At 39.0% G+C, this 25978-nt stretch overlaps 1 protein-coding gene across 13 annotated transcripts in view; it reads left to right on the top strand.

Moving 5' to 3' along the window:
• The first annotated feature begins 1461 nt into the window (after window positions 1–1461).
• The window catches only part of RABA5A (RAB GTPase homolog A5A), a 38899-nt gene continuing 14382 nt past the window's right edge, over window positions 1462–25978 (top strand). Inside the window, exons 1-6 of one of the 13 annotated variants that reach the window (XM_088892899.1) lie at window positions 1464–1810; window positions 7347–7426; window positions 12097–12154; window positions 19376–19436; window positions 19606–19705; window positions 19816–20279. In XM_088892899.1, coding sequence (XP_088749025.1) covers window positions 19940–20279 — 340 coding nt within the window. In that variant the 5' untranslated portion in view covers window positions 1464–1810; window positions 7347–7426; window positions 12097–12154; ... (1 more) ...; window positions 19606–19705; window positions 19816–19939. Of the gene's footprint in view, window positions 1811–7346; window positions 7427–12096; window positions 12155–19371; window positions 19437–19562; window positions 19706–19815; window positions 20280–25978 lie in introns of all 13 variants that reach the window. The other 12 variants (XM_088892897.1, XM_088892896.1, XM_010267122.3 and 9 more) reach the window with 12 other exon arrangements.

Here is a 25978-nt window from a genome sequence, read left to right as displayed (position 1 = left end):
ACTACCTCAACTTCAGCCGTAGGAGAATCGCCTTCTTGCTCACGGTCCTGGAATTGGGCTGTTGTTGTTGAAAGCAGCCTGAGCGTTAATGAAAGAGAAGAGAAAGGGAAAGGGAAAGAAGAGAAATCAGGGAGAGAGAAATGTAAAGGAATCTGAAATAGAAGGGATTACTGCAATTCGTGTATTATGAGGTTGGGGAAGATGAACAGTGCTTTTCTCCCAATTGTCATTACAAGGGTAGTATGGGGATTAAAAAATATTACAATAGCGGATTTCAACGGAATGCTAATGAAAGGGGGGTCTTTCTCGCAAAATAAAGTACAGGGAGGTCTTTGTCATAGACCCCATAGTATAGGGGGGTCTTTGTAATTTACCCAAAAAATAGTTTAAGCACCAATAATTTAACAATGATATGATTTTAAAAATGATAGAAATAAAATCACGTAGTTTACTCATATAGTTGATGAGCTTGAATCTCTGCCCGAAGAAGATTTTGGGACTTAAACAAATATTTTGTGCCTTACCACAAAAATAATTAAATATAAACTAACAATATTTCTTATACACAAAGTACATACATATATGCGTGGATGAATAAATGATTAAGGGTAAAGTGTGCTTGGGTTTAGTTAATCTGGGCTAGGTTTAAGCTGAAGCTCAATAAAGGCCTAAGCACAAGTAAATTGGGTCAAGTTCTTATTTTATTGTTAAATCCAAGCCCAGCCCAAAGCTGGAAGATACAACTAGGGTTGTTCATAAGAAGGCCCAACCTGACCAAACTGACCAACCCGGACCGATCCAACCCGAGTTGGCCGGGTTTTTATCAGTACGGGTCGGTTTCGGGTTGTGCAAATTCCTAAACTGATGATTCGGGTCGGTTTTCGGTTTTTACACAAGAAAACTGAAACCGACCCGAACTGAACCGACTTAGTTCCTAATTCAAACATGAAGTTCCAAAGCCCATTAGGCCACCTAGTTTTTGAATGGTTGCAAGAAACTTTGGATTAGTGAATAGTGATTAATAAACAACTTTTGTGATTAACTTTTCATTTAAATTTTATTATAGAAGATGGCTGAAATGATGTTTAATTTATGACTGTTTTTAAAATTAGCAAGATTTTATCACAGGGATGAACTTAGAACCGAAACCGACCGAAACCGACCCAACCCGACTCAAACCGACCAGATCGGTTTTGCTTAACACTGGGTCGGTTTCGATTTCTATGTCAAGTAACCCGATCAGGTCAGGTCGGTTGGAAAAACCACTGTAAACTGACCCAACCCGACCCGTGAACAGCCCTAAATATAACAAGTCCAATCGGTGCCGAAATAGAAACTAGAAACCAGCGGTTTTATTGATTTTTTTTTGAGCGGTTTTATTGAATTTTACTTCCCTGTAAAATGAAAAATCAAAGTGAACCTTTGAACCACCGTTATATCTTAAACCTGCTACCTGATATCATAAGAAAGAGTGAATCGATTTACCTTCAAAACAGGGATATCTTCCCTACCCTAAATTGGGATTATGACCGTTAAGAGTGTTTCGTTGTTCTTTTCCCAACGGCACTGAACTGAGAAGGATTCACCGGCAGAGATATTATCCTACGGCACAGAACGGCAAGGCCTTGTTCACAATTCCAGTTTTTGACATATCCCTGTTTCACTGATGATCGCCGGATGAAGTTATTAGTTCTTTCTCTTTGGGTCTTCTTCAAGATCTGGTTTCTTCGTCACAGTCTTTCTGCGGCACTGAACAGCAGGTTAAGACAGATCTAGTTCTTAAGAGAGTCCTGTTTCACAATCTCGCCGGGTAAGGTTATTGGCTCGATAATGCTCACTCTTTTTAAGATCTGGTTCTATTGATCTATTTTCTTTCTAATTTCTTATACAACGAAAAATGCATTGATCTGTTCCATTGGTTCTGGTTTTTTGTGGTTTCCGTTTTTTGTCTTTGAATGAAAATTCAAACGGCTTCACTTTTGATTTTAGTTAGGTTACCCTCGTTTTTTTTGGTTTGGAGAACTTGCTTAGTTTGATTTCAACTTGCTTACTCTCTGCCTCGAAAGAAAATCTCTAGTTATTTTGATTGGCTAATCGGTAGGACTATTTACCTTTGCTTTCTTCTTTTTTGTTCCTTCTATTCCGAAGCCTATGCTTCTGTTCTGGCTTAATTTCATATAACTATAGTTATAGATGTATAACCTTCCAGTGTACCTTTTTGTTCAATTCAGGTTTCACAGAACTTTGTCAAGATAATTTCATTATGTCTCATATTGTGATCTTTCTTTCTCGTTTTATCTATTGCTTGAATTTCTGGGTTAAGCAGTGTTTCAGAGGATTCTATTAAGAATTATTTTAACTGTGTTATTTATATTTGATTCCCGCAATTTTTCCTTGTGGAATTATGGTGGACTAATCCAAAATAGTTAACACGAGATACCCTTTCCCATGGCAATAAAATAGGTGGATCTTTCAATTCCAGCAGTCTCTCCACCTCTTCAGCTCTTCCAACTCCCAGTTGTTTGCATTCCTTCTGAATTTGGTAGCCCAAACTACATTATTTCCAATCTGTTCATAGCAGTCCTTGATGAAACAATGCTCCTTGGAAGGCTTTACCAAGAATAACTTTTGATCATTGGCCAATCGCTTTGTCCAAGGACGATTTATGGGGAAGGGGTCCATCTCCTTTCTAGTTTGTGAATATGTGGCTTTATCACCCAGGATTCAAAGAAAAAGTTAGGGAGTGCTGGACAAAGAATAACCCAAGGGTTAACTGGGAGGGTATGAAGTTCCATCTGAAGATAAAACAGTTGAGAACAAAAATCAAGGATTGGAACATACAATAGTTTGGGAGACTAGAGGAAAAAAAGCAAGAGCCAAGTGGTAATTGATCAAATTGAGATCTTGGACAATAAAGAAGTTGAAGGAACCTTTGGAAAAAGGGAAAAGCAGGAGAGAGGGACCTTAAGGAAGGCATTGGAGACATCTTGTTTAAAGAAGAAATAAGTTAAGGATAGAAGTCCATACAGAATTGGATAAAAGGAAGGAGATATTAATACAAAGTTCTTCCATGCTCTAGCAAATGATAGGAGGAAAAACTTTATTTCTAAGTTAGAGATTGAAGGTGAAACAACTAAACAACTAAAGCACCAGGTCTAGATGGGTTTACGATGGCTTTTTTCAACTAAACAACTAAACAACTAAGAGCTGAGTGGTGGGGATCAATATGGATGAAAGAGAGGTGTTAGAGTGTGTAACTATTTTGGGCTGTGAAGTATCTCAGTGGCCAAAGAATTACTTGGGGTTACCCTCGGGAGGAAACTCAAGAAATGCAAGTTTTTGGAGCCTAGTGGTGGATAGGTTTAAAAAAAGATTAGCCTCTTGGAAGAGGAATTATCTTTCTTTGGGTGGAAGAATTACATTGATCAAACCAACTTTGGCCAATTTGTTTGTCTACCTTCTTTCAGTGTTCAAGATTCTTGTTGAGATTTGTAGAAGCCTTGAGATTGTTGGGATTTGTAGAAGCCTTCAGTGTTCAAGATTCTTGTTGGGATTTGTAGAAGCCTTGAGAAGTTAATGAGGGATTCCTTGTGGGAACATGGGAAGAAAGGAAGGATCATAGGGTTAGATAGGAAGTGGTAAGTAGAAGTAGAAAGTTTGGTGACTTAGGGATTGGGAACATCCAGAAGAGGAATATGGCTTTGCTAGGAAAATGGTTGTTGAGGCTACTGATGGACAAGAATATTAAGCATCCATGGGCTAGCAACTGATGGCTAGGATGCAAGAGTTTGGGCTTGAGAAACTAGTGTGGTGCCTTGAAAAGCTATTCATGCCATCCTTCCGTATTTTCTATCCTTGGTGAGGTACAACCTTTGTTCTGGGAATTTGGTAAGGTTTTGGAAACATTTGTGGGTGGGGGATTCTTTGCTTAAAGATCAATTTTCATCTTTGTTCTCCCTTTCCAATTACAAAAATGAACTTGTTTCTACTTTTCTATCCTCTCCTGGCATGGGCCCTTAGCTCGATTGGGATTTGAGGTTTAGATGGGGATTCGGAGAATTAGATGTTGATAATGTCTTGGCTTTGTTTAGATTCTAAAAAAGGTTCTCTTGGACCTCTCTAAATTGGACTCTCGAATTTGGACCCTTTCCGCCTTTGGTTCATTTACTTGTGCTTCTTTTTTCAAAGCCTAAGTCAACCTTCTTCTAGTCCTGGGCTCTCCTTCCTTGTTAAAGAAGTGTGTGGGAAACCAGTCCTGCCAAGGGTTGGGGCACTTTGCTGGGAAATATTTTTGGAAAAAATAAACACTTGTGATCTACTTCAAAGAAAGAAGCCTTTTTGGTGCTTGTCTCCGAACTGGTTTACTCTTCCTAAAGCCAATGGTGAGTCTTGCTACCACTTATTAATTTCCTCTCCTTTTGTTTCTTCTATTTGGGATTGGTTTCTTTCTTCGTTTGGTTGCAGGTGGATTCCCTCTCCGAATCTATAAAGCCTCTTTGACTATTCTGCAGGTAGCAGGACAAAGAAGAGAAGGGGAATATTGTGGAGATGTACAAGAGTGATGGTTTGCTAGGCAGTCTGGAAGGAAAGAAACCAAAGAATTTTTGCTGAAAAAGAGAGAAGCAGAGAGGCAATCACTACTAGAGTGGTTCATTGGGTAAAAGCAATGGAGATTTTTAATGACATTCACGTAGAGTCCCTGCTGAATAACTGTAAGGAAGTGGTGGTCTTAGCTCCAAGTAGAAGTGTTGCTCATCCGCTATGGATCTGCCTTGTGCAGGTTTTATCAAGTTAAACTTTGATCACATCAGTGAAGGTAACCCTGAACCATTAGGGATTAGTGGAGTCTTTAGGTTAGAGGAAGGTAGTCATAGCTTTGTTTTTAGGCCCAATTGGTGCAATTCACTGCAAGCAGAAATTATGGCATTGATGGAAGGTGTGAAAAGGGCTAAGGAGCTAAATGTCAACAGCCTGATTATTGAAGGAGACTCTAAAGTGGTAATAAGCTGGTTAGGGAAGGAAGATGATGGCATGTGGACTTACCTGAATGAATGAAGACTTTGCAAGTGGCTGACTCAGGGTTTGGAGGTGAGATTGCAGTGGGTGGGGAAGTGCCAATTCATTTTTCGATGCACTTTCCAAACAAGGGGTGGGAAGGAATCAGTTGCTTTGGGCTACATTGTAATGTTGTATCTTTTTGGGGGAGAGTTAAGACAGTTTACTTCTCCCCTCCTTGATTCATATTTTTAGTGAAAAATTTCTGTTATTGATCAAAAAAAAAAACCAACAATGCTCCTCAGCCAGAGAAAAAAAGACAAGGGAAAGAGCCTTTGGAGAGGCAAATGAGCACACCAGGTATCAGACCAAAACCTGTATTTACTGCCATCCCCAAGCTTGAAGCCAAGGCCAGCTGAAAATGTATCAAATCAGCTTTCAATACCCTTCCAAAGTGAGCAACCATAAAATAAAAGTACGGCACCTGAGTTCCTATCACCATCCTGAAACCAAACTTAGCAGAAACTAAGGATCTTCACCAACTTTCCCTTTCAACTGAGAACCTCCAGAACCGCTTTACATAGGAAAAGCTGCACTAATGTTCTCACCCTAGTAACAACCAAGTCCACCATATTTGGGTGAGAAAACAGCATCGCAACTCACCAAGTGAATTTTATCCTTAGCCTTCCAACATCTCCAATGGAAATCCTGCTGCAACCTCACAAGTTTTCTTGCCAAGGCACTTTCAATTCAAGTAACCTTACCACCTTTTGTGAGGTATTTGGCTTTCCGACTGGCTAGCTTTCTCTTAATGCTTTCAGGGATAGGCTCCCAAATAGCTTAGGAATTACATCTGGGTCCTAAAGGCAAACCCAAGAATTTGACAGACAACTGAGAGGCTTGGCAATTCAAGATTGCCACAAGCTGATTCAAGTGGTTCACCTGCCCCATTGGGATGATTGTACTCTTCTTGAGGTTGATTTCAAACTGGACACCACTTCAAACCAGTTGAGGACTCCCAATACACTTGGTTAATATCAGCATGCTGATATTCATCAAAAAAAAAATGTCAGCATGCTGATTTGTAGTTGAGCTATATTAGAATTGCTGTTGATGGCTGTAATGGCTTCTTGAAGGAATAAGAGAGAAAATAGGGATAGAAAGAAGAGAAAATACCTTGAATCATTCATAGGGTGCATATAACCACTCTAGGGCATGGGAATCACTCACCATAGTTGGCATAAGCTGAAGAAAACTCATAAACTTCGTTGCTTTTTGTGTAAAATGTCCATACATATTTATAGACTCTAAACTCATAATAATCCTAAGAAGTCCAAAAAAGGTCTTCAAAATATCTTATTTAATAATAGATAACCCAACACCCCTTATTCCACCCTGAAGTTGTCAAAATCTGGAACCTTATCCCCCTCCCCAATGGACTTGATAGCTTCTCAAACTTTTTCCTCCTCAAACAGTGCTTCCAGATATAAGCCTTTGAAGAGGAAGAATGGACGTCCACAAAGACCTTCAAAATATCTTATTTAATAATAGATAGCCCAACACCTGTTAAAGAATTCCACCATGAAATTGTCATAATCTGGAGCCTTATCCCCCTATCCAATGGGCTTGAAGGCTTCTCAAACTTCTTCCTCCTCAAATAGCACTTCCAGCTATGAGCCTCTGACCTTGAGTATCTAATAGCTGGGCAAAAGAAAGGCTTTCTAGAGAGGACTTCTCTTAAACTCTTCTTTATACAAAATGGAATTCTCTCTATATTTGGCTTTGGCCGTTTTGTGAAAGAAGCGAGAGTTGCTATTTCCTTCCCTGAACCATTCCAATGGGCACTTTGTCTCCATTTAACTTCCTCCAGGAGTGCTACTTTATCAAACATTTGCTTCTCTTCTTCTATTCCCATCCTCTTCCCATGGCCCCATGGCTTTCTATTTTTTATCCACCTCTTTGATAATTTTCAAGTAGGCTTCCTTCATTGCCAAAGATTGCACATTTTATTTTTTAATCCACACTTTTAAATCTCTTTACAAAAACCACAGTTTCTTAGAAATAATTGTAGAGAAGATGGGGGTTAATATTGTAATTTATTGCTGTATTTTATCATTATTGTAAGGACAAGATTGTCCATTTACACAATATATAAATATATCTCTTTCTGGGTGTGTGGCATAGTAACATACACAACCAAATCGTGTTTCTCTATTGTTTCATCTCTGTTTTGACTGGAACTGACAATAATGTGCATGCTTCAGCCCTCCACCTTGCACACACCAAACACATCTCCAAAGACTCCAATCCAAAAACCTATGTGTTCATTACCGATATTTTAAAATGTGTAGGTGAGATGTGAGGCATCCTACTACCTGGAGGCATGGGGCATTGATTCACTTGAGCACAAAAGCCTCATGAAAAGGGAAAGGTGTTCTATTCTTGTTCTTGTTCAGCTGTTCTTTTCTTTTCTTTCTTTCTTTCTTGATGTGTGCATGTGGTGCATGAGGCGTACCAGAGGCAAACATTTATGCAAAAGGCAATTGAGGTGTAGCCTTATGCATCTGAGGTGTAAGCTTCAAAGGCATCCACACCTCCAGAGTGCCTCAGGGCATTTTGAGTGCACCTTGCCTGGAGGGACACTTCCAGGCCTGATACCTAAAATGCCTTTTAAGCATACAGCCATAAATTTTCAAATCTGAAAGGAATTATTTTATCTAGAGGTCCCCTATAAATGCAATTAGTGGTCAAACAATGGCTTGGGTAGGGAAATTTGAGATAATTGGAGAAATGGTCTTCCTAGTCAATTGACACTAAGAACCCATCAAGTTTCACCAACACATGAACACGGCATCATCTTGATTGTTCAACCATGTAAAAGCTTTGCCTAGGGGCAGAAAACCCAACATGGTAGGCATAACTCTTATGCCTTATGTTGAAGGAAAACTGGACTACATTGAAGTAGCCACCAGTGCACCAAGGTTTACTCCATTTCATCCTAATGTCATTGAGCTCTCTCCAGAAACCAGGTTTGGGGCTATGATGCTATCTACATCAGAGCCATAAACCATAGTAATCGAGCACTTGAAACCATCTCCCAACCTCTTGTTAATCGACATTGAGTGTGCTCCCCAATGAAGAAACCCAGTAGAGAGAACTTCGACATATTCCAAATTACTAGATACTGCCAACAACGTTTGCTACCTTTTTGCAACTCCAATCACATGTCCTTGAAACCCAAACACTTTTCACCACCCCAGCTTCCATTTTCTCCAGTTTACTTTCCTATAGCAGCACCATATCAGGCCCCATCTTCTTAATGAATGAATGCGCAAACAATCCTTCTCCTGGAATAGAGAACCCTTGCTCCATAAAAATGTTTTGAACTTTATCAAAGAAACAAAATTTATGTGCCTCCTCCCCTCCTATCCCTTGACAAAAAGGCACATTATCCCCCGCTTTATCAATCAATCCCCAAGGCAGCTGGAGTGTCTGTCAATTTTTTTTGTTAGCCCTTCACTCGGCTTAGCCATTTCCTTCCCTCCACTAAGAATTTCTTGTTTGGTAGTGACTGGTAATCATGTGGTGTCTTCCAAGGCAATGAATGACACCTTGAGGAATTCTCCTAATGTAAGAATTTAGACATCATCCACTTGGAGACTAACTTATCACCCAGCATACCCAATTCACTATTTGTATTATCCTGTAGAGCTTGCTTCTTAGCGCAACATTTGAGCAAGCACCACCTCCACAGTAGGGGTGCTTATCAACTATGATCTCCCCCTCCTGGCTCAGCCTCACAAATGACTAGACCAGTGATTGAGGTGCGCCTAGGTGCACAGGCAAGGCGCATTTTGGGGTATGCGCCTCGCCCAGGTCCTAGGTGCACCCCTTTCAAAAGGCACATGCCTGGTGCGCCTAGGCGTGGGACTGATGCGCCTTGCGCCTCAGCCCAGGCGTGCGCCTTTTTAAAATTTTGCGCTTTTTGCTTTGTTTTTTAGTCTAACGGCTGGGTCGGGGGTTCTACCCTCGGACCCCCAACCACGCCCCTTGAGGCAAGCCCAAAGAAGTCTATGTTAGGGTCTGAAATTCTTATTTCTCACATAAAAAATAATGATTTTATAACTTTCATTGCCTTTTAAGAAGATATTTTATTGCAATGAATGAATGAACAACATTGTTGACATACTTGTAAGGAGGATCAACTCTCAGTTTGGTTGGGTCAAACGGAATGCAAATGGGATGGCAGATACCCTAACAAAAAAGGGGGCAAATAGATCTACCTTGTACTGGGCAGAACTGTAGCTGATTGTATGTGGTTGCAGATTAGATTAATGCTTTTCTGCAACCTATAACTGTTATAACTGATTGTAACTTTTTCTTTGTTATTAATTAAAAAACAAGATTTTTGCTGATAAAAAAAATGAATAAATGAACAACATTAGCAAATAGGGGGTTCTCGGAGCTTGCCTGGAGGGGCGTGGTACAAAGGCGACTCATAGAATCAAGAATGCAATATGTTTTACATCACATTAGCTACTTGGAGCAATGCAATTAAGGTAAAAAAGAGATTGTGGGTTTTACATGCTTGAAAATGCTTTATATATTTGCTTTTATTTTTAAATTTTCATTTGAATACGCTTTACGTGTTATGTTTGTGTATTTTAATTTTAGATAATAGGTTTTTAAAACATTTATTTTGAAACTAAGTTTATATTTTTTATTAACATTATGTTTAATATTTTTTTTTGATATTTTTTGATATTTTTTGCATTTTTTAAAATTTTTGGCATTTTTTTTTGAATTTTCTGACTTTTTTTTTTATTTTTTAGCTTTTTTTTGTAATTTTGCACCTTGCTTAAAAAGGCGCGCGCCTTGCCTTGCGCTTTGCACCTCAAGCGCAAATTGGCCCTTGCGCTTTTAAAACACTGGACTAGACACTCAAAGATTTGTTGTGGAAGGCCGCTAATGCATATTTCTCTAGCTACTCTTCCCCTACCACCGCCATTGAGCACACTTTATTTGCCTTGTACCTATTGTTGTGACCCATGAAGTGGGCTTTTTTGGCAAACAGAGTTTCACCTAAAATCCCTGCTTGAGTTTCCTCTAACTCCTTTCCTTCTCTACTAGAGGTGGTCATTGCTGGCTCTTTACCTATGGATACAATTTGTGACCTCCACTAGTTCTGTCAAGGCAGATTTGGGCTCAAAGGTGTGTTTCTAATAGAAATACCTCCTGTCTTTGAATTGGCAAAGGATTAGCCCTAGGTCCCTTGAAACTCTCCCATTGTTGGTATGCTGGTCTAGACCTACCAACCTGTGGCCAAACTAATGTTTGTCTCACCTAGTTTATATTTGTACCATTTCCCCCCTCATGTTGCACCCTTGGGGGGTTAGGCACCTACCAGATGCTGGAGTGAACAATTTGAAGATGCATAAATGCATTCCTTAAAGAGACTTCTGCCTATCTCCAAGCATCTCACTAGAAACTCTTACCTTTTCTTTGAAATTTGAATATCTTTTTTACGGCGATCTATCCTCCTGTCTCTTTGTTGACCTGGCAGAAATTTGATGATGTCCACATGAATCACTGTTTGATCTTTGATCATCACCATTTATTCTCTAATGATGATGAAACCATGTCCTCCACCTGAACTAGGGGGCAAAGATCTTCCTATTGTCTGTCCATCTTCTCCTGCTCTAGTGGCCTCTGGTCCATAGTGCCTTTCCAGCCAGTAGGTGATCATTAATAACTTAATATAGATTTCATCCTCAGGATTCAATGTATGAGCTCCCTCCATAAATGAAATAGGATTGTTCATACTCCATGTGTTAGGATTTACTGAGACTTTGGAAAGAATCTTTGGCCAAATGACAATCTCATACACCATCTCATCCATCACCACACAAACCTTAGATGGAACTGCATCTGTACGGTGAATTTTGACCTTAACCCAACCCATTCATAGTGGATTATCGCTTTATCTAAATTGTGCATCTCCACAAACCTTCCACAGCAATTGTCCATTGCTTAGGGGTCCAACTTGTGTTGGCCCAAGTTAGCATTTTACACTGCTTTAGCCTCAGGCCCTTAGGTCAGGTCCATTCAAAGTTTGACAAAAGCCCAAAACGAGCTTGCCCAAGTTGCACCCCTACCATCATTCTAATAATTTTTAGGTTCCATAAGAAGAGGGAAAGACCATATATACGTAGCCACAGGAACCTATTGTCTTCCACCTCTTCAGTGTCATTATTGGACACTCCAGCACACAAGCTCCAGTAGTTTAGTAGCACACCTACACCATTGAGAGACCTTGGATGTGTCTGCTTCCCTGCTCAAGGGAAAGATGAAGAGGAAAAGAACCCGTACTAGATGTTTGACCCTCATCACCGAGGTGTTTCCCCATTTTTTGGACCACCCAACTTACCACCTGACTGCAATCTAGGGATGCAACTTGGACGGGCTTGGGTTAGTAATTTTTTAAATTCTTCAAATCAGGTATCTGATTTGCAGCCCTATTACAATGTCCCACTTCTTCCACAAAGCAGCCCACTAAACAGCACTTGAAGCATTTTCTTTCCTCCACCACCTTAGAACTAGTGACAATGCACATGGTAGAGGCCACACTACAAAGTTGACAATACCTATTGGCCAGATCCTAACTCACAGTTTCAACAAAGGATTATTTAGATGAACCCTGCAACCATTATAGCCTGGCCCACTGTTTTGGGCAACCCTTCTTTGACAACACCGGCTGCCAATTCTAGGCAACCATGGCACAACCATTGAATCCTAAGTCAGGGCTACTGCATCAAATCTGTTTAGATACAAACAAGATACAAGAAGTGAATGCCATGATCTTTGTATCCGTTCAGTGTGAAATGTTGGTTGCTGCTTTTTCTGAATTAGCCATTATCATCTTGAGGATATTAGTAGAAGTGGTTGCAAATATTGTAACTCTAAAAGTGATATTTAAAGTTACAATTTTCTTATATTGGTAAATAGCTTAAAGTATGCATGGAGCACATGTTTTATTGCTCATATAACTTCTATAGCTCTGTATTTTAATATTGCTGAGCAAAGCAACTGCTACAATCACAGGAGACCATGTAAGGAGAAATTTACATTCTTTATGATGACTTTTTTCCCCTTTTTCTTGGTAAGCCTTAATTAGCTTGTAGTTTTGGTTGGATTACAAGTTTTCAGCCAGCAACATATTTCCATTAATGCCTTTACCAAAACATATTTCTAGCATTGCTTTTGATCAGTAAAACTGTCTGTATTGATGGTATGATTTTTAATCAATGTTTTAGCTTTTGTTATATACATGTAAAGTTTAAGTTCTACTTTTAATTTTAATTGGTTTGAACATTGTACATACATGGAAAGTAAGTGTAGTAGCCTATTCTGTTATCAATTTCTTTACCTGTTTATCATATCCCCAATTTGATTAATTTTATATATGTCAAAAGTTTTCAAGGATACAATCTTTTAGTATAAGCCTTTGATAATCTTAGATCCAGGTAAGTTTTGCATGCTTGCAGAGGGGGTGTCATTATATATCTATTATTGATTTATATATCTGTTGATTTTTTCTTTAATTGAATGAGTTTTATGTAAATCTCCTTATGACTATTATTTGGAATTTTAGTTTAGATAAGTGTTTTATAGATACCGAGATTACTTTCTGGGGACATCGTTTAATAGGAAAATAGATACAATTCACAGCTAGGTGTTTTTGTCTGTTTTGCAATCATATATATTTTTTTGATCAATAACAGAGATTTCATTAAATGATTAAAAAAGGAGTACATGGAAGGGGAGCTAAAATAACTTAACTCCCCACAACTGTCACCCAAAATACAACAACAGTTACAATTGAGCCCAAAAAATAGAATTCCTATTCACCCCTTGTCTAGATAATCCATAAAAGAATTAACATTTCTTTTTATCCATGTGCATCGAACTTCCATGTCCTTGGTCAACCATTTATATTTCCTTTTTTCATTGCTGTAGCTCCAGAGTCTTGAGTTGTCTTAGTAGGAATCTTCTGAATTAAAAAAAAATATGAAAGAAAGTAGTTTCTTGAAGAGAGAAGGAAGAGAAGGAGAAGAAGAGAAGAAGAGAAGTTGAAAAGAAAAGAAAGCAATAATCTGGCCGCCCCCTTCACTTATTATTTATACTAAAATAATAGAACAGTACAGAGACAACTATGCCCTTATAGGGCAGAAAAACATAAAACAGCATATATAACACTCAAAAACATAATAAAATTTGAACTCACATAACTACTATGGTCCCCACCTCCTATCTAACAACTAACATAAAACATCTACTCAGAAAAACATCATAAAACTAATTAATCTTCAACACTCCCCCTCAAGTTGGGAGTAAATGTCACACATTCCTAACTTGCGTAGATCATGTTCAAGCTTGTTCTTTGCCACCCCTTTAGTGAGAACATCAGCCAGCTGCAACTCTGAAGAGACATAAGGCAAACAAACTTCTCCGGTTGTTACCCTTTCTCTTATAAAGTGTCTATCAACTTCAATATGTTTTGTCCTATCATGCTGAATTGGATTCTGGGCAATATTGATTGTAGCCTGATTGTCATAGTATAACATCATAGGTTTCTCTGCTTTCACCCTAATGTCACTCAAAAGAGATCTAACCCAAATAAGTTCTGAGACACCATGAGCCATGGATCTATACTCAGCCTCTGCACTTGACCTTGCCACAACCACTTGCTTCTTACTCTTCTAGGAGATCAAGTTTCCACCTACAAAGGTACACACTCCTGATGTAGACCTCCTGTAATCTAAGCATCCTGTTCAGTTTGCATCTGTATAGGATTTTAGCTTCAGATTCTCATGATTTGAGAAAATAATGCCTCTGCCAGGGTGCTTTTTCAGATATGCAAGTATTTTCTCAATAGCTTTCCAGTGCTGAACTCGAGGTGCATGCATGTACCGACTCACAACATTGACAGCATAAGAAATTTCTCGTCGTGTCATACACAAATATAGCAGTCGGCTCACCATTCTTTGATATCTCCCCACATCCTTTACCAATTCACCATCAACACCATTAATTTTGTGATTTGAATCAATAGGAGTGTCTGCTGGTTTGGTCCCCAGCTTCCCAGTCTCTCACAGTAGGTCAAGTACATACTTTCTCTATGAAATGAAGATCCTATGCTTGGATCTTGCAACTTCAATCCTTAAGAAGTATTTGAGCTCACCAAAATCTTTGATCTCAAATTCTTGCTGCAATGATTTTTTGAGATCATCAATCTCCTCTAGATCATTTCCTGTCACCACTATATCATCCACATACACAATCAGAATTGACACCAGAGCATCTCTTCTCTTCACAAAGAGGGTGTCAGACTGTGTTTGTGTGTATCCAAAACGGATGAGTGCCCCTTTGAATTTGTCAAACCAAGCCCTAGGTAACTATTTTAGTCCATACAGAGATTTTCTGAGTCTGCACACCTTTCCTTTACCAACATTTTCATAAAAGCCTGCTGGAATGTCCATATATACCTCATCCTGTAAGTCACCATTGAGGAAAGTATTTTTGACATCAAGCTGGAACAAGGGCCATGATATTGCTGTGTGGTTGCTCGTAGTGGCTCAGGTAATGAAATTGGAGGTGCAGGTGCTGGCTGAACTGATGGAGGCACCACAAAAATAGGAAGAGGAACAGATTGTGAGTTCTTCTCCCCAAAACTCTCCCCCTGAGGAGAACCACTCGAGAAGAATAATGTGGATTCAAAAAAGGTAACATCCATAGTGACAAATCTGCTCCCCAACATTGGGTCATAACAACAATACCCCTTTTGGTTATGAGCATACCCAAGAAAAACACATTTCTTGGCCTTAGGATCCAATTTCTTGCGATGAGGGCCAAGAATGTGAACAAAAAAAACACAACAAAAAACCGTCGGAGGTATATGAAATATCTCTCCATCTGGAAAAAGAAGGCTAAATGGCACCTTAAACCCCAAAGCCCGTAAAGGAACACAGTTAAACAAATGTACGACTGTAAGAACTGCATAGGAACTGAAGCACACACCATAAGACTCCTTGCCACCTCCACAATGTGTTTGTTTTTCCTCTTAGCAACTCCATTCCGTTGCGGTGTATATGCACAACTGCTCTAATGAACTATACCATGTTCTAAGAGATACGTGGTCAGGTCCTTCTCAATGTACTTTCTGGCATTATCTGATCTAAAAGCCTTAGTTCTCACTCCAAATTGTGTGAGAACCATTTGGTGGAATTGTCGTACTAAGTTAGGAACCTCATCACGTGATTTCATCAAATATATCCAAGAATATCGTGTATAATCATCCACAAACAAGAGAAAGTAGCGGAATCCTCCCATGGAAGGGATTTGATATGGCCCCCATACATCAGTGTGAACAATATTAAAAGCAGAAGTACTTTTTTTATTACTTGATTTAAAAGATTCTCTACAATGCTTTCCTAACTGACAATTCTCACACTCCAAAGTAGATAATTGAAAAGACTCAAACAACTTTGGGAAAAGACATTTCAATGAACTAAAAGAAAGATGTTCCAAGCGATTGTGCCAAAGCATAATCTGGTTCACTGACTCTGACCCACTACTACTGTTGCTGCTAACATGATGGCCCTGATGTCTCGGAATCTCATCCAGAAGGTAGACTCCATTCACCTCACGACCACTCCCAATCATCTTCTTTGACTCCAGATCCTGCAAAACACATTTACCAGGAAGAAAGGTCACAGGACAATTCAAATTTGTCAAAGAACTAACAGACAGTAGGTTGGTATGAAGTCTAGGGACATGTAAAACAGAAGACAGAGTTATATCATTGGTCACTCTAACTGTCCCTTTCCCAGCAATGGGCATATGTGAACCATCTGCTGTAGAGATGGGACATGTAAAACAGAAGACAGAGTTATATCATTGGTCACTCTAACTGTCCCTTTCCCAGCAATGGGCATATGTGAACCATCTGCTATAGAGATGAAGTCTAGGGACATGTAAAACAGAAGACAGAGTTATATCATTGGTCACTCTAACTGTCCCCTTCCCAGCAATGGGCATATGTGAACCATCTGCTGTAGAGACTCTGTCTCTACCAGAGCACAACTGATAGGAACTAAAAATGGTAGGGGCATTAGTCATATGCTTAGATGCTCCTGAGGTTATAATCCAAGGAGGTCCCTCCTTACCTGAAGTGGATGCAAGATTTGTAGTTGCATATGAACTACCTGTATGTGCAAAGGAAGTGGTGCAGTTGGCTCCTGCATTCTATTGTCCATCTGGAAGGCTAGAGCTGGGTGAATCTTTCTTACTCATAAGCTGTCCAAACCTCTCCAATTCTGTTCTCACTGTTGCTACTGCAATGGATTCCCAATCAGTTTGGGGGAGAGGGGCTGAAGAGTCTCCTGTAGTGGCTACATTTGCATTTCCCTTCTTGTTTCTTATCCGAGCAGGCATAAGATTTGGATGAAGCTTCCAACAAGTGTCCCTGGTATGCTTAGGCTTCTTGCAATAATCACACACCAAGTCCTTATCTTCCCTTCTAGTCTCACTACTCCCCCTATCTCCATTCGGTTTAGGTTTTGTTGTACCAACCATAGCCGACTGGTCAATCCCAGGCTGTCTCAGCATTACATTCCTCCTATTCTCCTCTCCAGAGACAAAAGCATTGGCCCGAGAGAGTGTCACACCCTCCCTAGAAAGAATATGTTGCCTAGCAATGTCAAATTCAGGGTTCAGCCCTACTAAGAACTCAAAAACCCTATTTCCTCTCTACCAGTCTGTGATAAGTTGCTGCATCATTTACACTTTCCCATACCACAATTTCTAAGTGATCTATTTCCTGCCATAGGGTTTTCAGCATGGAGAAATACACAGCAAGAGGTTTTTCTCCCTGTTTCATACTTACTCACCTGATTTCTTAACTGATAGGCTCTGGCTTCATTTTGCTTCTGAGAGTAGGTTTCAGTCACTCCATCCCAAATCTCCTTAGCAGTATTAGCCCATAGGAACTTTTTTGCAATATGAGGTAACATAGAATTACACAGCCAGGACATTACCATGTAATTCTCTTGCACCCATCGGGAAGAGTCTGTATCGGGTTTCTTCTCCTCCCCAGTGAGATACCCTAATTTTCCACGGGCACCAATAGCCATCTTAGCTGATTGTGCCCACTCCAAATAATTTGTACCATCAAGTTTAATGTAGTAATGATCCCAGACCCAAAAATATCACTGCTACCTCCAACACCCAGTCCCACAATACCGGTAGATTTCATCTCGGTATTCCAACTCTCCATTTTACTTCAAACAGTTCAACAGTAAGAAAAAATAGATTGGAGACCTTCAAAAAATAATTTAATATCACACACACAGAAACCAACCCTTCCAGAAGAAGAAAACCCTAGCTGGAGGGAAATCTCTCTCCTCCCCACGCCTTCCAACAGAGAGAAAAGTGAATCGATCACTCTGAGAGGCCTAGAAAATTCCAGAAACCAAACCGCCCTCTTCAGAAAATCAAAAGAAAACTAACAATACCTGGGTGCCCAAGATTAGATAAAAAACAAAGAGTCCAACTTTTCTGGGACTCTTCCCTGTACTCCAGTTCTTCCTGATTTTGTTGCCAAACAGTAGATCACCTTCCTGATGTCTAGATCCCACCAAAAACTCCAAGAACTGGTCAATCTATAGCAGATCGATCAGTCCTTTACTACTTCATGCAGTTGGCTGATCTAGGGCTGCATGAGAATGCTTCAAGAAACCCTAGCCGATGCTCTGATTCCAAGTAGGAATCTGCTGAATGAAAAAAAAAATATAAAAGAAAGTAGTTTCTTGAAGAGAGGAGAAGAAGAGAAGAAGAGAAGTTGAAAAGAAAAGAGATAATCTGGCCGCCCCCTTCATTTATTATTTATACTAAAATAATAGAACAGTACAAAGACAACTATGCCCTTATAGGGTGGCAAAACATAAAACAGCATATATAACACTCAAAAACATAATAAAATTTGGACATACATAACTACTGTGGTCCCCACCTCCTATCTAACAACTAACATAAAACATCTACTCAGAAAAACATCATCAAATTAATTAATCTTCAACAGTCTTCTTTTAGCCAGTTCACTACAGTCTCAGAGTATCCTTCTGTAACCAACTTGTTTAAGTGCAATTCTTTAGCCCTTTGAATACCTTCCAGAGATGCTAAAATCTCAGCCCCTAATGAGTCTCCTGTTCTGATTGGGCCAGAAAACATGGATTTCACATTCCCTTTGTCATCCCTTAGTACTCCCCTTATTCCAGAGGGCCCTGGGTTTCCCATGCTGCTGCCATCAAAATTCAGTTTGATAAAGCCAAGAGGGGGGGGGGGCAGTATTAGCTTGAAACCTTCCTGACTAAGAATGAATCTGCAATTTCCTTCCAGTTTCCAGTCAGATCATTAACTGAAAATGCTGCATACAAATCCAAGGTTTTCAGCCAATGAATTACTCTTATGTGAATCACTTTTATTACTGCTTCCACAGTTCTCTCCTTTTCTGAGAAGATCCTTAATTTTCTTTCTTCCCAGGTAGACCAGCACACTGCAGCCCTAACACTTGCGCAGATTTCTAAATCTGCTTCTGCTTATGCAGGCAGTTTATTGATGTGAATTTTTTAGCAATAAAGGAAAATTTCTTAAAATAAAAAAATGAGAGTACAATAATAGGTGATAAATAACTAAGAACAGAGGCAAATAAAATCCCATCAACCCCCCCTCCATCAAATTCAACAACAGGAACATACATGAATTTCACTTCCGAAACAAAAAACACAAGATAGCTTAAATCAATAACGAACACTTCAAACTACAAATTAACCCCTGGTCTCCAACCAACTCAAATCACTAAAATCATCATCTAATTGCTAATGGGACTCATGACCTATTAGGCTTGTGGCTTTGTGCACATTCTCACATGATAGATAAACTTCACTGGTACACCAATGAAATAATTGTTTTCTAAGAACCATCTAACTCGTATTTCTGTCATGCTGAGAGTGAACATGCCTTGATTTTTTTTTTTAAATTTTTAAAGATGAACAAATTCTTTATAGGCAAATTTCAAGCTGTTACCTCTATCATTTTGTTATTGCGTCTCTTAATCAGAGCCTAACAAATTGAGATTTTTTTTTGCTTTATGCAAATTAGTTTCTCCATTTTGGCATGTATTTCTAAATCTGTTTGCATTGACTTCTTAATCATGTCCAATGATTTCTGACACATTAGCTGTGTGGTCCCTGTCTAGTTGTAGACATGCCTTGACTTTCCCACATCTTTTTTAAATTTTAACTACTTTTATATCTTTAGACAGATGATTCTATATGAGGAATTGTTCCTCGACACTTGGGAGAAGTGATACATCATAAAATAAGGTAGATATCTTCTCTTGCAATATATTTATTTAATGCTTTTCTTTTTTTGATAAATGTATTTAATGCTTTTCTTTTCTCTTTATGTTTCCTTTTTTGTGCTTGTTTCTTTTCTTCCTCTTTCTGCAGTATATATACTGTTGCACCTCACCTGTGTATTCTGGTTGTCAAGTGGAGTTCTACATGTAGTGAGTTTCAGAGGAATTTGTACCAGGGTTGTGGAAGGTTTCAGGTCCTATCACACCTTAAGGTCTTCATCTACAGCAGGATAGGTATTTCTTGAGTACAGATTTTGTGATTTACACTCCATTCCTGCTTCAATTTTCCATTTTTTGTTATATCTCTCTGATATTTTTTTTTACCATGTTTCTAATACTTGAAGGAGGGCTTGATGCGGAGATTTTACAGTAAATGTTCTACTCCTGTCCAGGTTCACAAATAAGGTGTCCTTTGGCTGCAGTAACTATGGTCCTCTAGAGTCCTTCAAGATAGACAGTAGTTGCAAGATGGCATTTTGTACAGAAGAGGAACAAACTGAAGATTACCTTTTCAAGATTGTTTTAATTGGTGATTCAGCTGTTGGGAAATCAAACTTGCTTGCAAGATTTGCCAGAGATGAGTTCTACCCGAACTCCAAATCAACTATAGGTGTTGAGTTTCAAACCCAAAAGATGGATATTGATGGTAAGGAAATAAAGGCACAGATCTGGGACACAGCAGGACAGGAGCGGTTTAGGGCTGTGACCTCAGCATATTACAGAGGTGCTGTTGGGGCTCTGTTGGTCTATGACATCAGTAGACGGCAGACATTTGATAGCATTGGTCGATGGCTTAATGAACTACATAGTAAGGACAATGTTTAACCCTTGAATATTTTCTTTTATTGATGCTTGGTACTTGCTACATCACTTCTTATAGTGAGGAAGGAAATCCCATGCACCACTACAATCTACAATTAGGAGGTTCCCCATATAATAGTGATGCAGAATGGACATACAAAATAAGGAAATCCCATAAGCTCCTCTATCAATCAAAACCTAATAACTTTTTGAAGGAATTGACACTGTCAATAAAATTTGGCAGTAAAACTAAAAAAATCAACTTATCAGAAAAGCTAAACAAAACAATGCCAAAGGTAAAATTTTATTTCAATTCTCATCCTCCTCATCTAGAGAAATAATATAGGCTTATCGTAGGCTTATTTTCATAATCTAGAGACTCATTATCCATTGTTGATTTGACTTTAAAACTGACTAGAACTGCTAAAAGCTCCTAAAATTGGACTCTTTGACTAATTGCAATATTGAAATGAATTTTTAATAATGAAACTAATCATCATCATCATCCATGCCTTACCCAACTATATGGGGTTGGCTACATAATTCCTATTTTGCCAATCCATTCTATTTAAAGTCATATCCACTGTTAAATAATAGGGTTCGACTATGATACGGAAAAGATATGATATGGGAAAAACGTTTCACCTGTGAAGTAGAATCATAAACGTGGTAATCACTCAGTTGTTATTTATCAAAATTCATGGGTCGGTTTTGATTGGTCAAAACTCTTTCGATACCATGTCTTTTCCACATCATAGATTTTCCCTAAATAATAATGAAACTAGTACTTATCAAAATAAATTCTAAAACTACTAGAGTTCTAAATAAAAAAATTGAATAATGCAAAAAATGGAAATTCCACCACAAACTCATCATCTCTCCACAAATTGGCCATAACTTGCTTAATTCATGTCTGAATTGTGTGATTTTGACTGTGTTGAATACATAATTGAGTGGGCTTTATATCATCACCAAAATCAAGACAATATGACTTTTGGCTGCAACTATGGTGACAAACAAGAGAAGTTTCTGCATTTCAAGTTTAAATTTGAAATTTTGAATATTAAATAATTCACTTGTTATTTTGAATTTGAGATCCTTTTTATTCTGCATCAGATAGGCGCAAATAGCTAATCTATCCAAAACAAAAGTAAAGAAGGACCTTCTAGTGTTACACCTTTTCATGTCCTTAGTGGACAAAAGGAAAGAAGGATCTTCCAGTGCATAGTTGCCAAGCAGTTTTGCATACTGTGTAATAAAATACTTTTATATTGTTATTTTTGAGATTATAATTATAAAATAGACATAATTAAAGAAAAATATTCATTTTTGTGTTTATAAACTAATTTCTTTAAATTATTTTCTTATTTGTTAGGGTTTATTCAACACAAACATTGCTAACTGCTGTATTGAACCCTCAATGACTTCCTTTCTTCTTTTTCTTCTCATAAATATGTTGATTTTCTAGACTTAAACATGAAGTTTATAATTTTCTTATGAAAATTATGGATAGTTATTAAAGAAAGTTGGTTATGGAACCTAGAGAACTACCCTAGGATATGTGATTTTTACTTAAAAAAATCCATCGCCTAGGTGACAAGGCGCCCCCCTGTCGCCTAGCCTCGCCTTGGCGCCTTGAAAACTATGTTTCAGTGTTACACCTTTTCATTACAATGGAGAATGATGGATGTTCATCCTACTAGGATGAACTTTGTGGATAAAAGGGGATTAAGGACATGAACGTTTCTGCATTTTTAATAGGTTTACCATTGATGCTGTCCAACTTAAAGTTGGTTTGGATTGGGGGGGAGGGGGGGTATCAATGGGTTTACAACCAAGTTTTCCAGTTTCCTGTAGTAGACCAAGAATATATTTACGCTGTGATATAAAGTACCTATTTTGGACCTTGCAGCTTCTATCCCAGGAAAACACCATAAGAGATCCAAGTCATTGATTTCAAGCTCTTTGGTCCAAAAATTCACATATTCTATGTCATCAAAACTATCACTAGTGACTACTGTAAACATACACAAGGAGTATACCGATGAAGCTCACCTGACTGTTTGACTAATATGGTATGATGAGCTTGATTTCTCACAAAACCAAACTTCTGGACCATAGTTGTCAAGGCATCACCCATAAAACTACTGTAAACATAACATATATCGAAAACTAAAAGGCACTTCTCTAGGTGACTAAGGCACTCACCTAGGTGACAAAAATCACAAAGTAGATGCCTTATATTAATGCTATTAATATAGTTGCATCCTATTAATATCTATGTTAGTACCAAGGTTAAATGTCGGTGTTGGTGGAAATGTCGATCATCCAAATATAAGAAACATGTTGGAAATGTTGAAAATATTGTGAAAATTATAGACATGGTGGAAATGTTATGAAATATGCAGGTATGTTTTGTCCATAAGGTTAAGGATACTAATGAGTTTTCTGTGTCTGAAACGAACATGTTTCAGCCCCAACCGTTGCATGAAACACTCCAATAGGGTACTGTGAGGGAAGTGGAGGCTGATTCTGAAGTACAGAGTGAGGAGGCTGAATGTAGGGAAGGGAGTTGGTGTGTGAATCCTTTGACGATCTTTTAAGCAAGGAGGTAGAGTATGAAGCTATTGTAGAGGAGTTGGAAAAACAAGATGGTTATCAAATGGAAGGGAGGGTAGTGGGGGAGTGGAGGGAGATTGGGGAGGAACCGGTGGTAGAATTTGTAGGGGAGATGGGGTTGAAGCTGAAAGAAGTAAGAATGTTAAAATTTATGCTAAAAAGAAGGGGAAAAAGGAAAATGAATGCTAAAGGAAGAGGAAGTTGATGGAGGTTGAGAGATTAAAATCTGATGTGGCTGCGGGTAGTGGGGGAGTGGAGGGAGATTGGGGAGGAACCGGTGGTAGAATTTGTAGGGGAGATGGGGTTGAAGCTGAAAGAAGTAAGAATGTTAAAATTTATGCTAAAAAGAAGGGGAAAAAGCAAAATGAATGTCAAAGGAAGAGGAAGTTGATGGAGGTTGAGAGATTAAAATCTGATGTGGCTGCCTATTTAGAGTTTAGTGCAAGGGGGGAGAGAAGGAAGGGTACAAAGTAGGGGTGTGGATATGTGAGGGTTGAGTTTATGAAGGTTTGCTATGAAGATAATAAGTCGGAATGTTAGAGGTTTGGGTAGTGCTAGAAAAAAGGCAGGTAATAAAAGATTTTCTTAGGAAAGAAAGTCCAGGTATATTGATGCTATAGGAAACAAAAGTAGAGAAGGTAGAGTCAAAGTCAAACCGGATGTTCCAACTCCTAGAAGCTTGCTTAAGTCCATATATGGATCGGTTTAGTTTACATACCATGTGTTCCTGACCTACAACTACGAAACCTTACGGTTGCTGCATATAAATCTATCTTCAGTAAGATCTCCATTCAGGAACGCAGTTTTGACATCCATTTGTCAAATCTCATAGTCATGGTATGCTGTTACAGCTAGCAGGATTCTAATGGATTTAAGCATGGCCACGGGCGAAAAGGTTTCCTCATAATCGATTCATTCTTTTTAAGTGTACCCTTTCGCCACAATACGAGCCTTGTAGGTCTCAACCTTATCATCGGGGCCCTTCTTCCTCTTATAGATCCATTTGCAATCAATTGCTTTTATCCCAGGGGGCGGATCTACTAGAGTCCAGACTCCATTGGTCTCCATTGAATCCATCTCTGCTCTCATGGCATCTACTCACTTCAAGGAATCTATGTCCAACATAGCTTCCGTATAAGTCACGGGGTCCTCCTCACTGGTCGTGGCTTCCACCAAGTAACTTTCTTGGTCATAACTGTAATGAACTGGAGGCCTGGAATCCCGAGTAGATCTCCTAGGTTGGTTATTAACTGGAGCTTGTGGGACATCTCCCACTACCCTTGAGCTCTCCTCATCAAGAACAACTTCTTGACGATGATTGTTCAGGATGTAGTCATCTTCCAAGAAATGGGCATTTCGACTATAGAACACCCTCTGTTCTCCTGGGTCATAGAATAAATAATACCCTACAGAGCCTTTTGGGTAGCCTACAAATAGGCAACGACTGGTCTTGGATTCCAATTTGTTAGCACTCGTTCTTTTAACATGTGCCGGACAACCCCAAATCTTCAAGTGTCTTACACTTGGTTTCTTACCGGTCCAAAGCTCATAGAGAGTCTTTAGAACGGATTTGGTTGGAACCCGGTTCAACACGTATATCGCAGTTTCTAATGCGTAACTCCAAAAGGATGTGAGTAGCTCTGAGTGTACGAGAAGTGATCGGACCATATCCAATAAATTCCGGTTCCTCCTTTCTGACACACCGTTTAATTGTGGTGTAGCAAGAGGAGATAGCTGTGATACTATCCCATTGTCCTTTAAGTAGTCCCTGAATTCGTCAGAGAGATACTCGCCACCTCGATCTGATCGAAGGGTCTTAATTTATCTCCCTAACTGTTTCTCAACTTTATGTCTGAATTCTTTGAACTTTTCAAAAGATTCAGACTTATGTCTCATTAGGTACACATAACCATACCGTGAGTAATCATCGGTAAAGGTTATGAAATAAACGTGCTGGTTACGTGTCCTAACATTCATGGGACCACATACATCAGTATGTATAAGGTCAAGTGTGCTTGTCGATCTTTCAGGCTTACCGTTAAATGGCTGTTTCGTCATCTTACCCTGAAGGTAAGATTCATAGGTTGGAAGATCTTCTACAATTAGAAAATCCAAAGGACCATCCTTTACCAACCTTGTGATACGATCTATGTTAATGTGGCCAAGTCGGTAGTGCCACAGGCACGTGGGATTGATTGTATCACGGGTTCTTTTCTTGGGATTATAATCCGACGTAGTTTCGGTTATATTTGTTTCTAGAGAAGGATGGAGAACATAGAGACCATTCTCAAATTCTCCATATGCGAGGAATTTGTTATTTCTTTTGATAGTAATCATATTACTAAAGAGAACAGAATATCCATCTGCACACAGTTTTGAAACATAAATCAAATTTCTTCTCAAATTGGGTACATAAAGACAATCTTTTAATGTAATCATTCATTCTCTGAAATACAATTCTATAGTTCCTATGGCTGTAGTTGCAACACTTGCAGAAGTCCCCAAGTAAAGAATCACCTTTCCGTCACTCAATCTTCTGCTTGTCCTGAACCCCTGCAATGTATTACATGCATGAGTAGAAGCTCCGGAGTCAATACACCAAGGAAGTAGAATTGGGATAGGAGATGGGTTAGAAGTGTGTGGAACTCTAAAGGGATAGGCTGGTCTTTTGTGACCTTGTGGGGGGCATTTGGGGGTATAATGATAATGTTGAGGAAAGTGGTGGTGGGGAGTCTATGGAAGAACTAATAGGTCATTTCTTGGTCTCTTTGAAATTCAAGAGTGTAGGAGATGGGTTCACATGGGTATTGTTGAATGTCTATGGTCCTAATAGATATAGAGAGAGAGGTGAAATGTGGGAAGAGCTCTTTGATACAAGGGGTTTATGGAGTGGCCCATGGTGCTCAGGTGGTGATTTTAATGTGGTCAAATTTACAAATGAAACAAATAATCCCAATCAAGTAGTCACAACCAATATGAGGAAGTTTTATGAGTTTATTTAATGACTTCATGTTATCTGAGAGTCCCCTCTAGTAGATTGTGTTCACTTGCTCAAATCTACAATTCCCCCAAGTGGCTCTAAGTTGG

This window comes from Nelumbo nucifera, chromosome 8 (genome assembly GCF_055504915.1).
Source record: "Nelumbo nucifera cultivar China Antique chromosome 8, China Antique-T2T, whole genome shotgun sequence".
Classification (NCBI taxonomy): Eukaryota; Viridiplantae; Streptophyta; class Magnoliopsida; order Proteales; family Nelumbonaceae; genus Nelumbo; species Nelumbo nucifera.
This window is presented reverse-complemented; position numbering and strand designations above follow the sequence as displayed.